Source organism: Doryrhamphus excisus, linkage group LG17 (genome assembly GCF_037039965.1).
Source record: "Doryrhamphus excisus strain RoL-2023G ecotype Guam linkage group LG17, RoL_Dexc_Guam_v1.1, whole genome shotgun sequence".
NCBI lineage: Eukaryota > Metazoa > Chordata > Actinopteri > Syngnathiformes > Syngnathidae > Doryrhamphus > Doryrhamphus excisus.
In genome coordinates, this window is record NC_136373.1 from 4,118,876 (window position 1) to 4,140,973 (window position 22,098).

The 22,098-nt window shown below is 37.0% G+C and overlaps 1 protein-coding gene across 1 annotated transcript; it reads right to left on the minus strand.

Annotated features, from left to right (window-relative positions):
• Positions 1 to 12,500: 12,500 nt before the first annotated feature.
• On the minus strand, positions 12,501 to 21,794 carry tm9sf4 (transmembrane 9 superfamily protein member 4). The gene is made up of 18 exons (XM_058085530.2): positions 21,748 to 21,794; positions 20,883 to 20,993; positions 20,463 to 20,562; positions 20,226 to 20,382; positions 19,320 to 19,464; positions 19,123 to 19,246; positions 18,927 to 19,048; positions 17,930 to 18,041; positions 16,782 to 16,852; positions 16,565 to 16,697; positions 16,397 to 16,478; positions 16,247 to 16,322; positions 16,076 to 16,159; positions 15,807 to 15,982; positions 15,658 to 15,721; positions 15,450 to 15,569; positions 15,189 to 15,278; positions 12,501 to 13,939 (listed from the first exon to the last, which is right to left on the minus strand). Exons 1-18 carry the CDS (start codon positions 21,763 to 21,765, stop codon positions 13,790 to 13,792), a joined length of 1,935 nt encoding a protein of 644 aa, XP_057941513.2. The 5' UTR covers positions 21,766 to 21,794; the 3' UTR covers positions 12,501 to 13,789.
• Positions 21,795 to 22,098: the final 304 nt, after the last annotated feature.

Below are 22,098 nucleotides of genomic sequence, written 5' to 3' on the forward strand. Positions count from 1 at the left end.
GTGTATTTATTAAGCGCTACTAGGGTATCGCTAGCTTTAATGCTAATAAGATTTGTTTGTCCATGTTTGTCAAGTGCTCCCAGGACAGAAAATAGTCCAAAATTGTGTTGAAAAAAAAAAAATTAAAAAAACTCACACTAGTACCAAGAGGTGCCACAAGGTTCTATCCTTTTCCCCTTTCTGTTTTCCACAATTGACATTATTGCATCACACTGACATGGATCTCCACTTTACTCACATGAGTTTCTATTGTAAACAAATGTCAGAGTTCCTACTATAGTGTGTGTTTATTAAGCCCTACTAGGGTATCGCTAGCTTTAATGCTAATGAGATTTGTTTGTCCATGCTTGTCAAGTGCTCCCAGGACAGAAAATAGTCCAAAATTGTGTTGAAAAAAAAATCTTTAAAATACTCATACTAGTACCAAGAGGTGCCACAAGGTTCTATCCTTTTCCCCCTTTTGTTTTCTACAATTGACAATATTGCATCACACTGACATGGAATATCCACTTTACTCATATGAGTTTCTATTGTAAATAAATGTTAGATTTCCTACTATAGTGTGTATTTATTAAGCGCTACTAGGGTATCGCTAGCTTTAATGCTAATAAGATTTGTTTGTCCATGTTTGTCAAGTGCTCCCAGGACAGAAAATAGTCCAAAATTGTGTTGAAAAAAAAAAAACTTAAAAAAAACTCACACTAGTACCAAGAGGTGCCACAAGGTTCTATCCTTTTCCCCCTTCTGTTTTCCACAATTGACATTATTGCATCACACTTTACTCCACTTTACTTACCGAGTTTCTATAAAATGTCAGAGTTCCTACTATAGTGTGTGTTTATTAAGCCCTACTAGGGTATCGCTAGCTTTAATGCTAATAAGACTTGTTTGTCCATGCTTGGTGGTCCAAAATTGTGTTGCTATGAAATAATAAGTAGTCTAGTCCAACTTTTGATCAATTTAGGGGTGTGTCTGAGTATTGTTGTCCAGTATCTGTGTATGTGAACAACAGTAACGGGTTGAATATGGATTTCATGGTAATGATGAAAGCCCCGAGGGGATGAATCATACGTAACAATGTCTGAATTATTGATGGTGGTCCACCATTGAAGAAAGTTTGTCATTGATCACAACACTCAAGTACATTCTCACTGAAGTCGTGCTCACCGTGCTGTGGACCAGCCCGGGGGGAAGTGACATCACTACAGAGGGTCAGCTACACAGCACTCAACAATGCATGCTTCTTAGTGATTCATATCTACTGCTTTTTCGAACTATGCGTACTCTCCCGGTGTGAACACCCACCCACACACACACACATACACACACACGCACACAGGGATGCATACATAAGCACCCACCACTCGCTAACGCTGCAGATCACCTGTCAATCACAGCTTTAAAATAAACCTTTTCTGCACTTTTGTGGATTTTATGTAAAGCAGTTATACTGTCAAGTTATGCATTGTAATAGTAATGGTTTTATTTCATTTGAACATGCATCAGATTACAATTGAACGCATCACGTAATCAGTTCACAGTTCCACATGTCCAAAAGGAGTAGGAAGAAGCAAAGCTTATTAAATCCTACCCCTTCATCTGGTACTTTTACAATCAGTAACTGTTACATTTGTTCACTTCCTGCTTTCCTAATATAGTTTTTTTTTCTTTTTTAGATTAGATTAATTTAAAAAAAGATATATTATTTTAAAAAATATTATTATAAATTATTATAAAATTACTATTATAAATTATTAGAAATTATTATTATAAAATTATTATTATACATTTAAAATATATATATATATATATATATATATATATATATATATATATATATATATATATATATATATATATATATATATATGTCCCGCTTTCTGAATATAGTTTACTTTTTTATTTTTTGTCACGTACCGAAGTACTCGAGTACGTGATATGATCCCCAAATGGTATTTTAATGAACACAAAAAATGGCAATATCTCCAGTTCAGGAAAAAAAGATAGATGATGCAAGACCGGGTTAGCAACAGGAACAAGAAACTTGATTCAAATCCTCCGGTTGGCTAAATAACCCGAATGGCAAAGTGGCTAAAGGTGCGCCTTGGGGCGCCGCCCTCTCAGGAAGTCAAGGGGATGTCTAAGCGGGAAACAAGAGCGACAAAACGGGTAACCGAGGTGAAACAAAACAAGACAACAGAACCTAACAGAACTCGGGAAGCCGTGCAGAACCAAGACAGTTCTTGACCATCAACGGAATACTCGAAGGAATACTTTGAAGACCTTTCTTAAACCCCCCGAACACGATGAAGAAGCAATGCGTGTGACTGAGGTGGTTGTGATTCCCAACCAATGTGTTTTGTGGACTTGGAGAAGACATCTTGTCGAGGATACTCCAGGAGGATTGGGTATGGGACCACCTGATTCTAGCGTTTTGGTCCCTCTTTACTTAAGTAACCCCAGCGACTAACTAAAACTATTCCCATCACGGAAGTCTGACCAGAAATGGACTCACAGGACCAAGATCGTGGTAAGTCAACTTTGATGTACTACAGTGCTAATGGTGGCCAGATGGTTAATTGTACGAGACCATGGCTGTTTTTTTTTTAGGTTGAGAATCGTGGAAGATGGACTCACAGGACCAAGATTGTGGTAAGTCACCATTGATGTACTACACTGCTAATGGTGATCAGATGGTTTACTAGACCATGGCTGTTTTTTTCTGAGGTTAAGAATCATGGAATCCTCATACACAAAATATGAGGAATATTCTGACTTCTCAGGTTCTGGACAAATGCGATTAACTAAAACTATTCCCATCACGGAAGTCTGGCCAGAACTGGACTCACAGGACCAAGATTGTGGTAAGTCACCATTGATGTACTACACTGCTAATGGTGATCACATGGTTAATTGTACGAGACCGTGGCTGTTTTTTTCTGAGGTTGAGAATCGTCGAATCCTCATACACAAAATACTCAGGTTCTTCTCAGGTTCTGGACAAATGCAAATAACTAAAACTATTCCCATCACGGAAGTCTGGCCAGAAATGGACTCACCGGACCAAGATTGTGGTAAGTCACCTTTGATGTACTACACTGCTAATGGTGATCACATGGTTAATTGTACGAGACCGTGGCTGTTTTTTTCTGAGGTTGAGAATCGTTGAATCCTCATACACAAAATACTCAGGTTCTTCTCAGGTTCTGGACAAATGCAATTAACTAAAACTATTCCCATCACGGAAGTCTGGCCAGAAATGGACTCACAGGACCAAGATTGTGGTAAGTCACCTTTGATGTACTACACTGCTAATGGTGATCACATGGTTAATTGTACAAGACCGTGGCTGTTTTTTTCTGAGGTTAAGAATCGTGGAATCCTCATACACAAAATATGACAGAACAAAAGTTCTGACTTCTCAGGTTCTGGACAAATGCGATTAACTAAAACTATTCCCATCATGGAAGTCTGGCCAGAACTGGACTCACAGGACCAAGACCGTGGTAAGTCTCCAATGATGTACTACAGTGCTAATGGTGATCAGATGGTTTACTAGACCATGGCTGTTTTTTTCTGAGGTTGAGAATCGTGGAATCCTCATACACAAAATATGACAGAACAAAAGTTCTGACTTCTCAGGTGTACGATATTACAATTTACACGTCTCATGGGGCTCGTAGAGGGTCCAAGGAATCTTCAGGTCATTTTCATGTATGCTAAGAAAATGAAATGAAAATTTAGACGGAAACATTGGTTGTATGCCTTTTTTTAAAAAAAAATCATTATTCAATATGGACACAGACGCTCTCATGCATGCTAAGAGCTAAGATAAATATTGATGTAGCTGAGAGGGAGCGGAACATGGGATGAACCATTTTATTTGCTCTTTTGGTTTATTTAAATAAAGCAGAGCCAATTCTGAGCTGCTAGCGACATTTTCAATGCAGCTTGGAATCAATACGGTTTTCGTTGTGGATAAAATCAATCAATAAATAAATACACACAAACATAACTGAGCTAAATTTAATTTATTTGTCAATTTATTTATTTTATATTTTAATATTTATTTTACTATTTTATTTCTTATTTGATCTTTTAGTTTTGGATTAAATTCAATTTGTACTTTTATTTATTGTATTTTATTTTTACTTTTTGTTATTATTATTATTTTTTTATTATTTATATTATTTTATTTTTACTTTTTATTATTAATGTATTTATTATTTATATTATTTTATTTTTACTTTTTGTTATTATTATTAATTTATTTATTATTTAAATTATTTTATTTTTACTTTTTGTTATTATTATTTATTTATTTATTTATTATTTATATTATTATTTTAATAGTCTGTGCAGCACTTTGGAAACTCTGTTTATAAAATGTGCTATATAAATAAAGTGGATTGAATTGGATTGGGATCAATTGGTTGTTTTTTTTTTTAAACATAGCATAGCCTCGGTAGACTGCTTTCAATGGTCTCCGCCAAAGCTAAGCAGCCACAAGAGGTATGACAGTAAAAATCACATTGTAATAATAATAATAGTGGCTGTTTAATTCCATTTTAATTACTGTACACAAGGCACCTCCCTTATAATCCTCTGCAACATTGTCGGGCATGTGCTATTATTATTATTATTATGTTCAAAGTACCGGCATAAAGCAATACTCTTTTTGCATGCACTTTACAGTATATCCTCTCCCAGGCGTTTTTTTTATTGCCTTCTGACTGAAGATCACATTATCCAGCAATATAAGCAGCACATAGCTTGCAATATTGTAGTAAATTACAGTGTCAGCCATATTGCAGGCACAGCTTTATGTATGCTAGTATAAGTACATACTGTAGCCTATAATCTTATAGTGAGTGTTTATGATGACTTTTTGCTAATATAAGACGCCCTTGCAAAAAAACAGTGGGTACTCAAATGAGGCGGTGAACGCACCTGAGGTTGATTACCCTCGTCGGGTACTTAAGCTGACTGCAGAAAGCTGGGGAACGACGGTTTTGTACGTTACTCTATGTTAAACTTGTCGCTGCCTTGCTTCCTGGTCTCTTCCTTGGCACTTTTTGTTAACCTTCTGGATTTAATAAATTCTAAGTTTAACTCACTTGCCCGCGATCCAGACTAAACCAAGAATGTGACAATATCACCATAATTATTAGTACTACATGTATTTTATTAATGTACTGTATTGGGACATATGACTATGACAACATACCATTAGCAACATGCTACATAATGATACCAATATTAATTCAGTATTTTTTCCTTAAAGGTGTTTTTGGTTTTTTTTTTGATCAAGTTCCGTAGCTTGTCAAGATAAATCAAATCCTTCCGAATTCCACAGAAAATTCCACAGATCATAGTATCTGGAATTAGTCCATGATCTGGATCAGTCTTAGATATTTGGAAACTTTTTTTTTCCCCAAGTTGTTTGCCCATTTAGGCTGCACAATGGTCGAGTGGTTAGCATGCAGGCCTGACAGCTAGAAGACCCGAGTTTGATTCCACTATCGGCCATCTGTGTGGAGTTTACATGTTCTCCCAGTGCATGTGTGGGTTCCAAAAACATGCTAGGTTAACTCCAAATTGTTCAAATTGACTCCAAAAGGTTCACGCACCGTAGTTTTTAATATACTTAACTGTCAAGTGTAAAAAGAAGTTAACCACTGTATAATGAAGCTTGGAGAGTACTTGCCTGATGACATGTATAGGATTAAAAAGAAGTGGACAATAAAAACGTACTTCTTAAACTGCATTTTTTGCATTCTACTGTCATACGAGCACAAAAAGAAGTTTAAAAACAGTACAATAAAACTAAAACAAAGCAAAAATACACACAATGACTTTAAGTAAATTCTCTTTTAACCCTAAAAGTGAATGTACTTCTTGCTGAGGTAACTAAGTTTCGGCAAAATATCAGTTCACATCAAAAAATTGTGAGAAAAGACCATATATATTTTAGCCATATATAAATTTAACCACTCTGGTTTCCTCCCACATTCCAAAATACTTAACTGTCAAGTGTAAAAATAAGTTAACCACTGTGTAATGAAGCTTGGAGCGTACTTGCTTGATGACATGTATAGGATAAAAAAAAGTGGACAAAAAAAACCGACATAAAAACGTACTTCTTAAACTACATTTTTTACATTCTACTGTCACACAAGCACAAAAAGGAAGTTTAAAAACAGTACAATAAAACTAAAACAAAGCAAAACTACTAAGTAAATTCTCTTTTAACCCTAAAAGTGAATGTATTTCTTGCTGAGGTAAGTAAATTTCGGCAAAATATCAGTTCTCAACAAAAAATAGTGAGAAAAGGCCATATATATTTTAGCCATATATAAATTTAACCACTCCGGTTTCCTCCCACATTCCAAAAACATGCTAGGTTAATTAGCGACTCCAAATTGTTCATAGGTATGAATGTGAGTGTGAATGGTTGTTTGTCTGTATGTGCCCTGTGATTGGCTGTACTCCGCCTCTTGCCTGAAGACAGCTGAGATAGGCTCCAGCACCCCCTGCGACCCTCGTGAGGATAAGCGGTAGAAAATGAATGAATGGTGGACCGGGACTTGACTTGTTCGACATGAGCAGGACTGACTCGGGTTCTGCGGATATTTTCCTATTTTCAAGTTAACTTTTTACCCCCTACAAAGTGTTTTGACTTTTGACATGTTTTCCAGATGGTGAATCTGTCAGTTCGGCACATTGTTTAAAAAAGGCCACATATAGAGAGCGAGACACACACACACACACATACACACTTACACACATACACACATACACACACCTGAACCTTGTTGCCATGAAAACAACAGCAGGTCCCTTTCAAGGCAGACAGATCATGATGGATATATTTTGAAGGGATGAGAGATGGAGGAGAGAAAAGTTGAAGTTGGCTCTTAACTTTAAATTAAAAGACGAGAGAAGGTAACAGACGCTTTTACAATGAATGTGTCTTGGCAAAGGTGAAGGACACACACACACACACACACACACACATACAAGCTTGAACTGGACATGTTCTTTAGAGACCGCTATCATTTTAGTATTGACATCAGTGTTATATTATATTGATATATATATAACTGATATATTTATATTATATATCATTTTCTAAAATTTCTACAGGTTTTTTTGGAGGCGTCAAAATCAGTGTTTTCTTTGAAACCAACCTACATTCTACTGTCGATTTATAAAGACCACAATAAGCTAAAAACAAACTCATTTTTTTCTAATGAAACAAGAGAGTTTCTTTGTTTCTTTTGGCTTTTTTCCTGATTACGGAGTCGCCATAGTGGATTTTTTTATTTTTGGCTTGAGTTTTAAATTCCGGATGCCCTTCCTGATGAATACCGATGATGCTTACTAGTTGAGATTCCTCCTAAGTCCAGAACGCTAACCACAACAGATTAATTAATTAATTAATTAATTTTCTATCGCTTTTTCCTCACGAGGGTCGCGGGGGTGCTGGAGCCTATCCCAGCTGTCTTGGAGCAAGAGGCAGGGGTATACCCTGGACTGGTGGCCAGCCAGCCAATCACAGGGCACATACAGACAAACAACCATTCACACTCACATTCATACCTATGGACAATTTGGAGTCGCTAATTAACCTAGCATGTTTTTGGAATGTGGGAGGAAACCGGAGTACCCGGAGAAAACCCACGCATGCACGGGGAGAACATGCAAACTCCACACAGAGATGGCCGAGGGTGGAATTGAACCCTGGTCTCCTAGCTGTGAGGTCTGCGCGCTAACCACTCGACCCGCCGTGGTTAAATTTATATATGGCTTTGTTGAGAACTGATATTTTGCCGAAACTTCCTTACCTCAGCAAGAAGTACATTCACTTTTAGGGTTAAAAGAGAATTTACTTAAGGTAATTGTGTGTAGTTTTTGCTTTGTTTTAGTTTTATTGTACTGTTTTTAAACTTCTTTTTGTGCTCGTATGACAGTAGAATGCAAAAAAATGCAGTTTAAGAAGTACGTATTTATGTCTCCACTTCTTTTTAATCCTATACATGTAATCAGGCAAGTACTTTCCAAGCTTCATTATACAGTGGTTAACTTCTTTTTACACTTGACAGTTAAGTATATTAAAAACTACGGTGCGTAATTTGGAGTCGCCAATTAACTCAGCATGTTTTTGGAATGTGGGAGGAAACTTTCGTGCCTGTTATATACAATATTTTTTATACACAATACAGTTATATACAATCACAGGGCACATATAGACAAACAACCATTCACACTCACATTCATACCTATGGACAATGTGGAGTCGCTAATTAACCTAGCATGTTTTTGGAATGTGGGAGGAAACCGGAGTACCCGGAGTAAAAACCCACGCATGCACAGGGAGAACATGCAAACTCCACACAGAGATGCCCGAGGGGGGAATTGAACGCTTGTCTCCTAGCTGTGAGGTCTGTGCGCTAACCACTCGACCGCCCCATCACTGTTATATAAATGTTATAATTATATATTATAACATCATCCTTAAAAGGATGATGTTATAATTATAATAAGGAGGTCGCCTACAGCCACAGCAGTTATTGTCAGTGTTTCTCGACTTGGTGTTACAGACCCTGCCGGTTTGTTTTGTAGACTCCAGTAAATATCAGTAAATTGTATATTGCATGTATGTAAATGGTGTACTGTTGCATATTTAAGGTACAAACGATAGAGTTCAAGACTCGGTTCATTTATTAAAATGATTTTCTAAGGTGACAGACTGATTATTTTCTCCATCCTTTCTTTTCTTTTCTATTCTCTATGGGTGATGTCAGGATGAAATGTTATTGATGGATTACCGAGATTTCGTGGCAGCCGGCATGCTGGGGATCGAACACGGGACATTTCAGTCGCACCTCATGCTGCCCACTTGACTGTGATGGATGAGGGAGCTTCTCGTAACATGCCACAAACATCTCAGGCTGTCCGGGAGCCCCCCCCCCCCGGTGTCATGTGGCTCACTCAGTGACTTTTAATATGCGCTGGGAGTTTTCCTCTAATTCACTTGACATTTTAGAGCTGCCTTTTTAATTCTGAGCCATCTCTGATGAATCCGAAAGCAGCAATGCCCAATTCCTGGTGAATGCCTTCATGGCACATACAGCTGAGTGTCGTTGGCATGACGGTAAAAGCTAATTTTATGTTTGCGAACAATGTCGCTGAGTGGAAGCAAATAAATATTGAACAGTAGAGGGCAAAACATTGATCCTTGTGGAACTCCGCAATAAATAAATGGGAGTTTAAACACTAGCATGCAATTAGAAATACTCTCAGGGTCGAGATTGGTTAGTTTTTTTGAGTAAAGGTCGAATTACCGCGGTCAATGCTGTAGGAAAGCGATAGATTTATAATATTTAAATTTTAATATAATAATATTCATAATATTCATAATATTAATTTAAAATTTAAAAAAATGAAAAAAAAGAAAAAATAAAAAAGAAAAAAATAAATAAAAAAAATGAAAAATTAAAAAATAAATAAAAATGTTTTTTTTAAATAAAATATTAAAACATTTAATTTAAATTTAAAAAAGCGGTAGAAAATGAATGAATGAATGAATAATAATATTAATAATATCAATAATATTATTAATAATAATACTTATATTATTATTATTAATAATAATATTAATAATATTAATGTTTACTTTTAAAAATAAAAAATAATTTAAATTTAAAAAAGCGGTAGAAAATGAATTAAAAATTAAAAATTAAAAATTAAAAATTAAAAATTAAAAATTAAAAATTAAAAATTAAAAATTAAAAATTAAAAATGAATCGAAGGACCAAAAATTGTGAACAGCTCTTTAACGGGTTTCCCAAGAAGCGGGTCAAGCAGACATGTTGTCTGTTTTGTTACGCTAGGTTTTGTAAGCCCATTGAGAGACTTAAATAATAATTCTTAGTAGGATAGGCTCCAGCATACACCCCAAGACCCTAGCGAGAATAAGCGGTATAAAAAATGGATGGAGTTCAGAGCTATACAAGCTATACACTGACTACTCTAAAGCATATGCAAGTTTACATTCTATGGTATTGTCCCATTAGCATCAAGTCATAACAAACCATTGAAAATGTATTTCACTTATTAATTTACAGTAAGAAACCTTAGAGAGATTGTCACCTCACATCAAACCCATTTGGTGTGTCCTTGCCTGCGGTAGCAAAGACTATTTCATTCATGAAGGTATATACGGCCTTTTTTAAACGTCCAAAACACCCATCTTGCTTTCAATCAGAGCTTCCTCTGTCAAGGTTGATCTCGGCTCTCGATAGATCCGCACGCATTGCGCTGCAAATGTTGGCCGCTTTTAACTGGAAATGCAATAAAGTTGACTGTGAAAGAAAGTCATTGCCATGTCAGATCTCTTTTGAAGCCTTGCTTTGCCGTCAATGCCATCATGACACTCTGACTACTTGGATAAAATGACACAAAATCCACTTTTTTTGCCAAGATTTTGATTTTTTAAAGGATGTGGTCCTAAATTTAATTTCATTTTAACGCTTCTGAGCAATAAATTGCTTATGAACACATACGTCTTCCCCATTCTAATGAGATAGAATGAGTTAATATGAGCTAGCTAACAATGCACGTCATTGTGACCTACTTACTTCGACAATAAGAATAACAACAACAGCACGCAGGGCTCACAGCTAGTAAACCCGAGTTCAATTCCACCCAATTCCCCATTTACTACACTAAAACGGTCTGAAACTTTAATGAATGTTAAGGAATGTTTCCTCCCACATTCCAAAAACATGCTAGGTTAATTAGCGACTCCAAATTGTCCATAGGTATGAATGTGAGTGTGAATGGTTGTTTGTCTATATGTGCCCTGTGATTGTATATAACTGTATAGTGTATAAAAAATATTGTATATAACAGTCACTAAAGTCATCATACAGCAACTTCACACTCAAATATACAAACTTGTTCCAATATTAATATAAAAGAAAACCCAACTCCTTAAACATTTTCCCATACTGTATTGCATCTGAGCAAATTGTCCATAGGTATGAATGAGAGTGTGAATGGTTGTTTGTCTATATGTGCCCTATGGTTGTATATAACAGTATAGTGTATAAAAATATTGTATATAACAATATAACAGTCACTAAAGTCATCATACAGCAACTTCACACTCAAATATACAAACATGTTCCAATATTAATATAAAAAAACCCAATTCCTTAAAGGTATTCCCATACTGTATTGCATCTGAGCAACGCATTCATTGGGGTGCTGCAATGACGTTAGCCCCTCACAAATAAAGACACACATCATCAAAAGTATAAGATGCAGATGTATTTACTACACTAAAAAGGTCTGAAAGTTTAATGAATGTTAAGGAATGTTTCCTCCCACATTCCAAAAACATGCTAGGTTAATTAGCGACTCCAAATTGTCCATAGGTATGAATGTGAGTGTGAATGGTTGTTTGAATATACGTGTCCTGTGATTGGTTGGCCACCAGTCCAGGGTGTACCTTGCCTCTTACCCGAAGACAGCTGGAATAGGCTCCAGCACCCCCGCAAGGATAAGTAGTAGAAAATGAATGAATAACAACAATATGTTTACATACATGTATGCAAAATGCAAACACATCCTTATTGGAAAAGGGCCAAGCTATATTTAAAGTAATTAGTCATGTCAGTGTTTAGCATCGATACAATGGATGTGGGATGAGCCAATGTGAAGAATGAGATCAATCCATTTTGGTAATTGTGTTATGATAAATGATATTATGTGTCTTAGGTGGATTTACTATATGGACACCTACTGTCACTGTTTTTTAATTTTATGAATTACTATATCATACTTCCTCAAATAGTGGCCATTTATTTACTTAAATACAAAGATTAGCAGGGATTTATTTGAGGTCATTTCTGTTGTATCATTTTTTTTTTACAGTTTGAATCCCTGCGGCTTTTTACAGTGATGCTAATTTGTGGTTGAGTTCTGGTGTTGTCGTTTTGTGCAAGCGGCCTAATCAATGATGTCCGATTGATTTGATACTGATAGCGATACGGATCTGATACATTATGCAAATGCAGTGTGTTATTAATTTATTGTAAACAACTGTAACGTTTAGAGAAGTTCTCAATAATTGACTTAGTGTTGTCGCGTTCCAATACTATCCCAGTAGTGTCTATTATACGATGACAACATGTACTGTAGATTTATGTTCCGTTTTCCAATCTGAATACACAGTAGAGGCTATTAGCTTTGTTTTTGTTCAAGTTGTGTTGCACAGCTCGTCCTTGTAATAAAAGACAGGCAGACCTTAGCAATAAAAATAAATGATAACTTATGTTATTTATACAAATGTTTATCCCCAACCCAACACATCATTATGTATGTTTGAGGAAGGTCACTCGACCTTGTTAAGACATTGAATCCCTTTTTTCTGACATTAATTATCACCATAGAATATAATACAAAGACAGCATCTGTTGCCAGGGGCAAAAAAAGGTCAATTATGTCTCAGGGTCCACATTTATAATGATAAGAGGAGAATACATATGTATTTATGGGTATTATGTCCCTGTCAGTCCATATGTTGCATCATCATTAACGCTTCCATTGATCACAGAGTCTAGTTATTCATCAGTAAAGGGTCATCACGCCACCCCGTCCCTCTAATGACACTGTTTGAACACCAGTCTCTCTGAATAAATGGTGTGTACCATTGCTACGTTTATTATGAAAGCACAAAAAAAAACACATAAGTATATAGATGAAATCTTACAAGATATGCTAATGCATCCTGCAGGAATTGCAAGTACATAAGCCACCATTTATTAATGAAAATCAAATCTTATTCAAGTAAAATCAATTTTTTGCAAATTAATTGGCTCACAGCATGCATACCCCCCCCCCTTAAAATAAAAATGCCAGTGGTAAGCAAATCTACTATATGCTCAAATGTAGCTCCCCTTTGCCCCCTATTGACACATTACCTCCATTGCACCATAATTGCAGGGAAGTCTGATGCGGCTTATTAAAGATATTTAACCCCCAAAACCACATGGAAGAAATAATAATTTCAAAAAAAAATACTGCAGTAACCATTTAATGAGCATTAAAAACCATCTTCCAAGTTTCTGATGTACATGTGCGTGGTAAACCCCCAAACACGGTGCCTCCATTAAATCTCAGTATCTCACTTTTCACATCATTATTTCATCGTTTAGAGGCAATACATATTTGGTACATTTAAGAAGTTGGGGGAGCTGCTATTTTCATACAGGAAAGATATGGAAGCATAAGTTAAAAAAAAAAAAAGAGAGTGTTTCATGTATCCATTCTATGGAATCTCCCAGCATCACTCCCTCCTACATATCAGTCCAACATAAGACAACACGACAACCACAGTTAAACTTTCCATCTGTAAAGTGGAAAATGAAGAAAAAAGGGAATATTTCATTCAAAAGATGAGTCATGGTTGATGACGCAACTTAAAAACACAAGATAAATTAAGCCCAAAAAAAGTGTGCCAAAAAATCATTGTTTTGGCCCAAGGTGACCCCAGCTGAAGACGTAAACTGTCCTATCAGAAAAAAACATCCTCTGGGTCTCCATCCAAACATTAAAAAAAAAAAAATCAAATGAGGGGTGGCAAGGAAGGAAGAAGAGGCCGTTGTTCTCCGTTTGGACTGCAAAAAAAATACCTCCTCAAAACACCAGTCAGTGCTTGATGGGAAAAAATAAAATTGTGACAAAAAACAAAAAAACAAAAACAGGAGCAGTAACAGAGTCAGTCAATCTTGACGGCGGCGTAGATCTTCCTGATGAACATGTAGGCGGCGTAGAAGCCGATGGTGCCGGTTAGCAGCCAGAAGGAAAGAACCATCAAGGCAGTGTAGCCAAAGTACAAGAGCGAGGGGATGAACTCCACAATGTCCAGCTGAGGAGGAGGCAAGAGGGGACACAAAAAGTGAAGCCGAGGGGACAACGGAGACGCCCGCTTCACCACATCCAGCGGAGGGCACTATTTTTCATTCTTTTAATAACCGACAGTTGGATCCTTTAAACCGCTGATAGTGGTCTTCCTACATTTTTTGGTACTTAAAAAAATGCAATCTTGAGGTGGTTGCAAAAAGTGTAAAATTAATCACTGTTATGATTATTATTGCAACATAAAAACATCAGTGGGACTGCACGGTGGACGAGTGGTTAGCACACAGGCCTCACAGCTAGGAGACCCGAGTTCAATACCACCCTTGGCCATCTCTGTGTGGAGTTTGCATGTTCTCCCCGTGCATCCGACTACTCCGGTTTCCTCCCACATTCCAAAAACATGCTAGGTTAATTGGTGACTCCATGTTTTTAATATACTTAACTGTCACACTTAACTGTCAAGTGTAAAAAGAAGTTAACCACTGTATAATGAAGCTTGGAGAGTACTTGCCTGATTACATGTATAGGATTAAAAAGAAGTGGAGACATAAAAACTTCTTAAACTGCATTTTTTTTTGCATTCTACTGTCATACGAGCACAAAAAGGAAGTTTAAAAACAGTACAATAAAACTAAAACAAAGCAAAACTACACACAATGACTTCAAGTAAATTCTCTTTTAACCCTAAAAGTGAATGTACTTCTTGCTGAGGTAAGTAAGTTTCGGCAAAATATCAGTTCAGAATATCAGAAAATAATGCCATATATATTTTAGCCATTCCTCCCACATTCCAAAAACATGCTAGGTTAATTGGCGACTCCAACTTGTCCATAGGTATGAATGTGAGTGTGAATGGTTGTTTGTCTATATGTGCCTTGTGATTGGCTGGCTGGCTACCAGTCGAAGGTATACCCCTGCCTCTCGCCAGAAGACAGCTGAGATAGGCTCCAGCACCCCTTGCGACCCTTGTGAGGATAAGTGGTAGAAAATGAATAAATAAATAAAAAACATCAGTGACATCCTGTCATATAGAGGATCTTTGCGGATCTTAGGTCAGTAGGTCAACCATTTTGGTGACGTCCTTGTCTTTCATTATTATTATGCACAAAGATAAGCCCACCCCCCCATCAGCCCTTAGTATTATGAAAATATGGCCTCCAGAACAATTTGTGTGCCATCATACCACATCAACACCTTGTGGGCGGGACTAGCATATGACCGTTTGACTTTATTAACACAATGTGAGTGGGCGTTACCTTGTTGGCAAAGTAGAAGACGGCGTACACGAGGACATAGAAGGCTGACCCTCCTGAAACTAGGAATGTTCTCCACCACCATCGGTAGTCCTTTAGCAGAGAAAGTATATGTTGTAAAGGTGAGTTTTAAAAAAAAGTCAATAATAACAGAACAATAATGCTACATAGTGTATGCTGTCTGAGAAACAACCATTGTATAAACACACCTGGCTGCTATTAAAAGAAATAAATGTATATATGTAAATGTAAAACACTAATTACCTCTGCACACAACTGGAAATAAACCATAACAATGCTGATCTGAGAGCAGGAGACCACCAAGATGATGAAGACCAGAAACAGGAAGCCAAAAAGGTAATAAAACTGATTCTCCCAGATGGCCTAAAAGCACACACATACATTGATGATGATGACGTTATAGCCATAGTAACTAAGAAAGTAAACACTCCATTGAAATGATCATACTCACACTAAAAATGAAGAAGAGCTCAATGAACATGGCACCGAATGGGAGGATCCCAGCCATCAGGATTCTAATCAAGAAGAAAACATTTTACATTTTAAAACATATACGGTTTTTAAATCAGCTAAAAAATGACAATGTTAACACTCGCTTACCCTACAAACTTGTTCATGTACCAACGCTGTTCTGGAACCTGCCGAGGGATCTGATTGGTTCGTACAGGGTTGTCGTATGGCTGCTTACGGAAGCCAAAGTAGTATCCCAGGTAAACTAAAGGCATAGAGATACCAAACCACATACACAGCAGAGCCAGCATGGTTGGGAAGGGCACCTGAATGTAGCATGGATCGAAAAAACAGAGCAAATAAAGTCAATATTGTTGATATTGTCTGCCATTTTTTGTGAGTCAAGGACTATAACTCACCGCCCCCGAGGAGTGCTCCCCCCAGATGAAACAGTTGAGTATGAAGCAGATGCCAAAAAACACAGCCGGATACAAAGTTGCAGTCTACATGTTATAAAATAAATATTTACACGCATATCCACGGAGAAAACAGGATGTCAGGTTTGCTTAGTAACAATGGAGACAACTCACACAAAACGCTCCTTTCTTCCACCGATGGCCTTTCAGTGTGCGGTACAGTCTTCCTGCAAAGTAGCCTCCAAAAACACTACACAGTAAAAACATTTTAAGCATGAGACCAATATATTTTGATATTTTGGACCAGTATGCAATGGTTCTTACCCCATAAACACAAAGAGGAAGCACGCAGTGGTCATCAAGGCTCCTCGACTGGATGGAGACAACATACCCAACATGGCAACGACTACATAAACACAAAGAAGGAACACTAAACAGTCAATTAAACTCCTTATAAAGAAAGACATCAACAAATATTATTAAAATACTCACATATCACAATAAGGATCATGCAAAACAGCTGGATCCCTGACCCCAGCAGCGAGCTGAGAATCATGGGGTACTGAGGCGGCCTGAAGACATCACCGTGAACATTCTTCCATCCCGACTCCTCCATTGTGTCTTCCTGTTTGGAAAATGGCCGAACAACAACATGGCTGCAGTAAGCTGGGCTTTAAAGGCGTAGAATCGCTTCCACCAAACAACTTACAATGTCATCCTCTCTGTTGTAATTAGCAATGTCCTTCCTCAAGGTTCTGATGATGATCATACTGAGGATACCTGTGAAAGAAAGGTAATGGCGTACACTTAGAAGAAGCATAGAGTGGAGGTGAAAACCACCAAAGTGACTTTTTTTTAACTACAGTATATTATATTAATTATATATAATATTATTGTTATATTTCCACATTTTACATAATAATAATATAATAATTATTATTTTAATTTTATTATAATTATTATAATATTTTATTATTTTTAAAATATTTAAATATAAATATAAAATAATAAATAATAATAGATTGCATGACAATTTTACAGATACAATACCAGGTGGACTGTTACGTGTAAAATATATAGTCTGCCCCCCCCCCCCCCCCCCCCGTAAATTTTGTCATATCAATGCGGCCCGCGAGTCAAAAAGTTTGCCCACCCCTGATCTAAACCCTTCTATACGCCATTCATAAGTCCAGTTTTATTAAAAAAAATAAAATACATATCTATATAAAAAATGTGCAGAGCTTAATTATAAAATATTAGCAAGATTGAACTTTATCTTTTCCTGTTTCAGCGAATGCTGAGATATGACGTAACACGCAGCTCGAGATGTTCTTTGATTTTAAAAAATGGAGGAAAGCAATCGGCACTGGACTGCTGCGGAAAGTTGGTTTTTATTCAAACTAAATTCCAAGACTGGACGAACGGAAAACTGGCAATACGGAGCAACAAGTGAAAGAAAAACTGGAGGAAGTCGGTATCACGTGATGTTGGTGTTTACGTTTTACTGCGTATGCCCCATTGACTATTCTGGTTGATTATAGCGGCGCATGTAGACACGCGATTGGAATATTCCTTTCCATGGATACCATTGCTTTCGGAAAGGTCATTCGGAAAGAGAAAAACGTGGCTATTGTAAAAGCCCATGAAATGACTAGGGTAGGGTCCCTTTACAAAATGCTACACCCACTTTGCCAACTGATATGTGTGTGTGACTGACAAGAAGAAAAGCTCCGAATTGCTTGGGGAGAAATTGTCTTTTCCAGACTATTTTCTTGTTCCCACCGCAGTGGTGAAAATCCTGGAGATAAACTGGTTCCATTAGCAGGCGTACTCGTGTGACTTTCAAGACAAACTTGCCTGACAGGAAGAAGACGACCACCACAGAGTTGACGATGGAGAACCAGTGAATCTGTACGTCGCTCATCGTCAGGTACGTGTCCCATCGAGAGGCCCATTTCACCTCACTCTCCTGCAAAGGTCACACAAGTCAGTGTAGTCATGTCATTATTTTTTTTTTAGTTACTAGCCACGTTTACATGAGGAGTTTTTCTACATGCGGCGCTATAATCAACCAGAATAGTCAATGGGGCATACGCAGTAAAACATAAACACCAACATCACGTGATACCGACTTCCTCCAGTTTTTCCTTTCACTTGTTGGAATAACTCCGTATTGCCAGTTTTTCCGTTCGTCCAGTCTTGAAATTTAGTTTGAATAAAAAAAAAAATTCCGCAGCAGTCCAGTGCCGATTGTTCGCCTCCATTTTTTTAATCGAAGAACGTCTCGCGCTGCGTGTTACGTCATATCTCAGCATTCGCTGAAAGAACGCACCCGGGAACAGGAAAAAATAAAGTTCAATCTTGCTAATATTTTATAATTAAGAAGAATAATTTTCTTTTTTAATAAAACTGGACTTATGAATGGCGTATAGAAGGGTTTAGATTCTGTTCCAAAGATGGCGCTAATGCACATGAAAGCTGCTTGCCACCCGCCAATAAACAACAGAAGAAGAAAAACACCACGAAGAAGAACGCACCCGTTTGAGCGGGTACAAGATACCTCAATCGGATTGGGGAAAGGAATATTGCATCCCTGTGAATCCCTTTATATATTCATTCAGATTGGCACTTTTCTTTCAGAATGAGGTTACATTCTTTCCGTTTGAGCAAATAACCCGAATGGAATTGGAATATTTGGGTCCATGTAAACATGGCTACTGTTACGTCTGATCTTTTTGAATTGAGTAATGAGCGACAAACATTGAGAAGGAGCGAATATATATTTTTTTTTTTATGGGTATGGCGTGTAATCATTGTCATTGTTATTCAAAGGGAATTTTATACAGTCACTCACCTCCCAGTGCACAGAGTAGGTGAAGAGGACCTCGTTCTCCTTGGTGGGGTCAATCTCCTGCGGAGAAGAGCCACTGGCCTCCGGCAGGGTGCAAGTTTTGTCCTTTTGCACAGCCTTGAGATCTGAAAACAAGTTAATATTTTTTTTTTAAGTGATCGTATGGACAAAATTGGAACCAATGGGTGCTTCCACCTACCTTCTACTTTTACACTTTGGGGTATGACCTCAAATCGCACCACTCTGTAGTTATGCTGCTCTCCCTCCTCCAGCTTTTCCCTGTGGAAGTACAGGATGAAGGAGAGGTGGTTGTGCAGATAAACCTTCGAAGGGTAGAGAAGAAAAGTTACTGAATTGTTGTGAACAAGACATCTTCATTCAATACATTCAACCTACCTTGTTGTTGTCGACAAAGCCCAGTCTGTAGCCGTGTTCAAACTGGATATCTTTAACTATGTCCTTTCTCTGCTCCTCTTCAGCTAATGCTTCCCTACTGAGATACACCTCCAACCTTGTGGCCACCGGCAGGTTATCTGCAATTCTACATACAGTTATGGAAAGTGATGTGGGTTATTATCAAGAAAAACAGAGAAATTGATAGAAAAAAACAACATTGGTCTAATAATATCTTCCATGACTCCTTATTTCTAAAATCACAAATTTATTAAAAATAAGGCTAAAAATAACCAATTACCTAAAAATGTCATCCAATACTTCTCTACAAGAGAGGAGAAATATGGGGAAGAACTAAATCTGAAACACTTATATGCGAGGACTACGTTAAAAAGCCATAGCATTTCAGTATGTGGAATGAAACTATGGAATGGATTGAGTAAGGACAAAAAAAAGAAAAAAATTAAATTAATAAAATTATTATGATTATTAAAATTGTATTATTATTATTATTAATTTAATTTATTTTTAAAAATAACAATAAATACACGATAAATAAATAAACAATGAAAAAATAATTTTTATAAAATAAATACATTTAAAAAAATACAAAAAATACATTAAATCATATTAGGAAAGCAGGAAGTGAACAAATGCAACAGTTACTGATTGTAAAAGTACCAGATGGAGGGGTAGGATTTAATAAGCTTTGCTTCTTCCTACTCCTTTTGGACATGTGGAACTGTGAACTGATTATGGGATGCATTCAATTGTAATCTGATGCATGTTCAAATGAAATACACCATTACCATTACCATGACTGTAAGTAGAGGTGGTGTTAGGGCTGTATATGTGTATTCATGTATAGTGTAGGTTGAAATGAGCATTACAGAGAATGGCAAGACTCACAGGTGAACATAATACTCCTCGTGTATCCTCTCTGCAAACAACTTGCTCTCTGCTTTGCTGAGCTTCTTCTTGTCGCACACCACCTCACATTTCTTGTCCTTGTTCATCGCTACGTCGAATGGTGTGTTCACAATACGGTCTCCGCGCAACACCTCACCTGCAAAAAAAAAAAAAAAGAGTGAGTTGCAATATTATCGAGTAACATGGAGAAGGGTATAGCTTTTATCTTTCACTTACCAAGGTTTTCTCCCTTGTAAACAATAGACGACGGCTTACAATATGGCAGAGAGTAGTATTCATAAGGAAGTTGAGTACGGGAGCTGGTCATCTTCACAGCCTGTGAAGCAAATAATAGGATTTGCTTAATTATTATGCGAAATAGACTTTTAATGATGTTGACAAAATTCTTCTTCTCTTGTTTTGGAGTTTGCATATGGTGATCACTCATCCTCTCTCTTAAAATATACTTTAACGCTTCCCCTTAATAGTGTGCGACCAGGAGAAGATACTAAGATTTTGGGGCTGTGTATGGTTCCTCCACACGTTCCCATAGTTTACATTATAAACTATGTGTCATTTCTTCCCATTACCCAGAATTCAATCATTCAGTCCATGAAAGAACACCAAAAAAATAGACAGTTGCAACAGTGTTCTTACCTTAATATCTACAATGTCTCCTTCATGGAAGTCCCGAGGAGCCACTCCAGGAACATAGAAGGGTAATACCACAGGCAACAAGGACAAGAGAAGCAAGGCCCACCATGTCTCCTGGGAATGCACACAAAACACCTCAAATAAATTAATCGAAAGGCTGGATTAATCAGAATCAAAACTGTATCCGGGCATAAGTCAATGCATGCTCTATTAACAATATGGTTGCAATCCACCAAACAAAATGGAAGGTCTTGAGCTTTGGTTCAGAAGTGTATAAATGTAATGTCATTTTGCACAACTTGATTTATAACTGGCACATTATCAGTACATGTATTATCTTCCGGGGTTATCATTAATGTACATTTAGACTTTTTCTCACTCGATATAATCAGTGCCTTGAGAAACTACGTGATCAATAATTGTGAAGTTTGATCAGCCTTCGGTATTAGCTATAGGGTGTAGCCTGGGATGCTAACAGCTAACACTTGGGAAGCTAACACTTTCTGGTCATTTCAATGAATAAATGAATAAATAAATTTGTCAGCAGCCTCAAAGGGGTCGTTCTATAATTTCAACTGCGCCCAATAGACCTGACAATTAAAAGCAGGACTGTTTTGAAACGGTTTCATCCCCTCTCCATAAAGCTAAAGTGACGTTTCTAACTACCAGGAAGTTAACGGAAGGAGCGTCAACATTCAAACAAACAATCATGTCTGGACGTAAAACGTATCAAGTCACCACCAAATAGCTATATTTCCAGTAAAGCGGACGTTTAATCTACCCATCGTAACAACGCGTCTCTATTAAAAGGAAAACAGAACATAAGGAATGTTTAGGCTGAAGAGAAAGTGCTTGACGCTTCACTCACCATAGCCGCGGCCGCCATTTTGAATACGTGTCATTCGTGACGTCACTATGATACTTTTTTTTAAACCTCATCCGCGAGTGAGTTAAAAGAATTGTGTGAATGCTGAGTCATACATCTAAAAATCTGCTTTTTTTTTTTAGTTTTATCATTATTTTATCATTAGCTCCACTAGCCTAGCTAGCCCCAAATTTCTGAACTGATTTTAACCACTGATACATCAAAATAAAAAAAAAAATTCAACTTAATTCCATATTAATTTTTTTTAAACCCTCTTGTCAGATAAAGATACTTTTACTAATGTTTCATTAATCAAGTGACATGTAGTAATATAGTTAGCATAATGCAGTTATA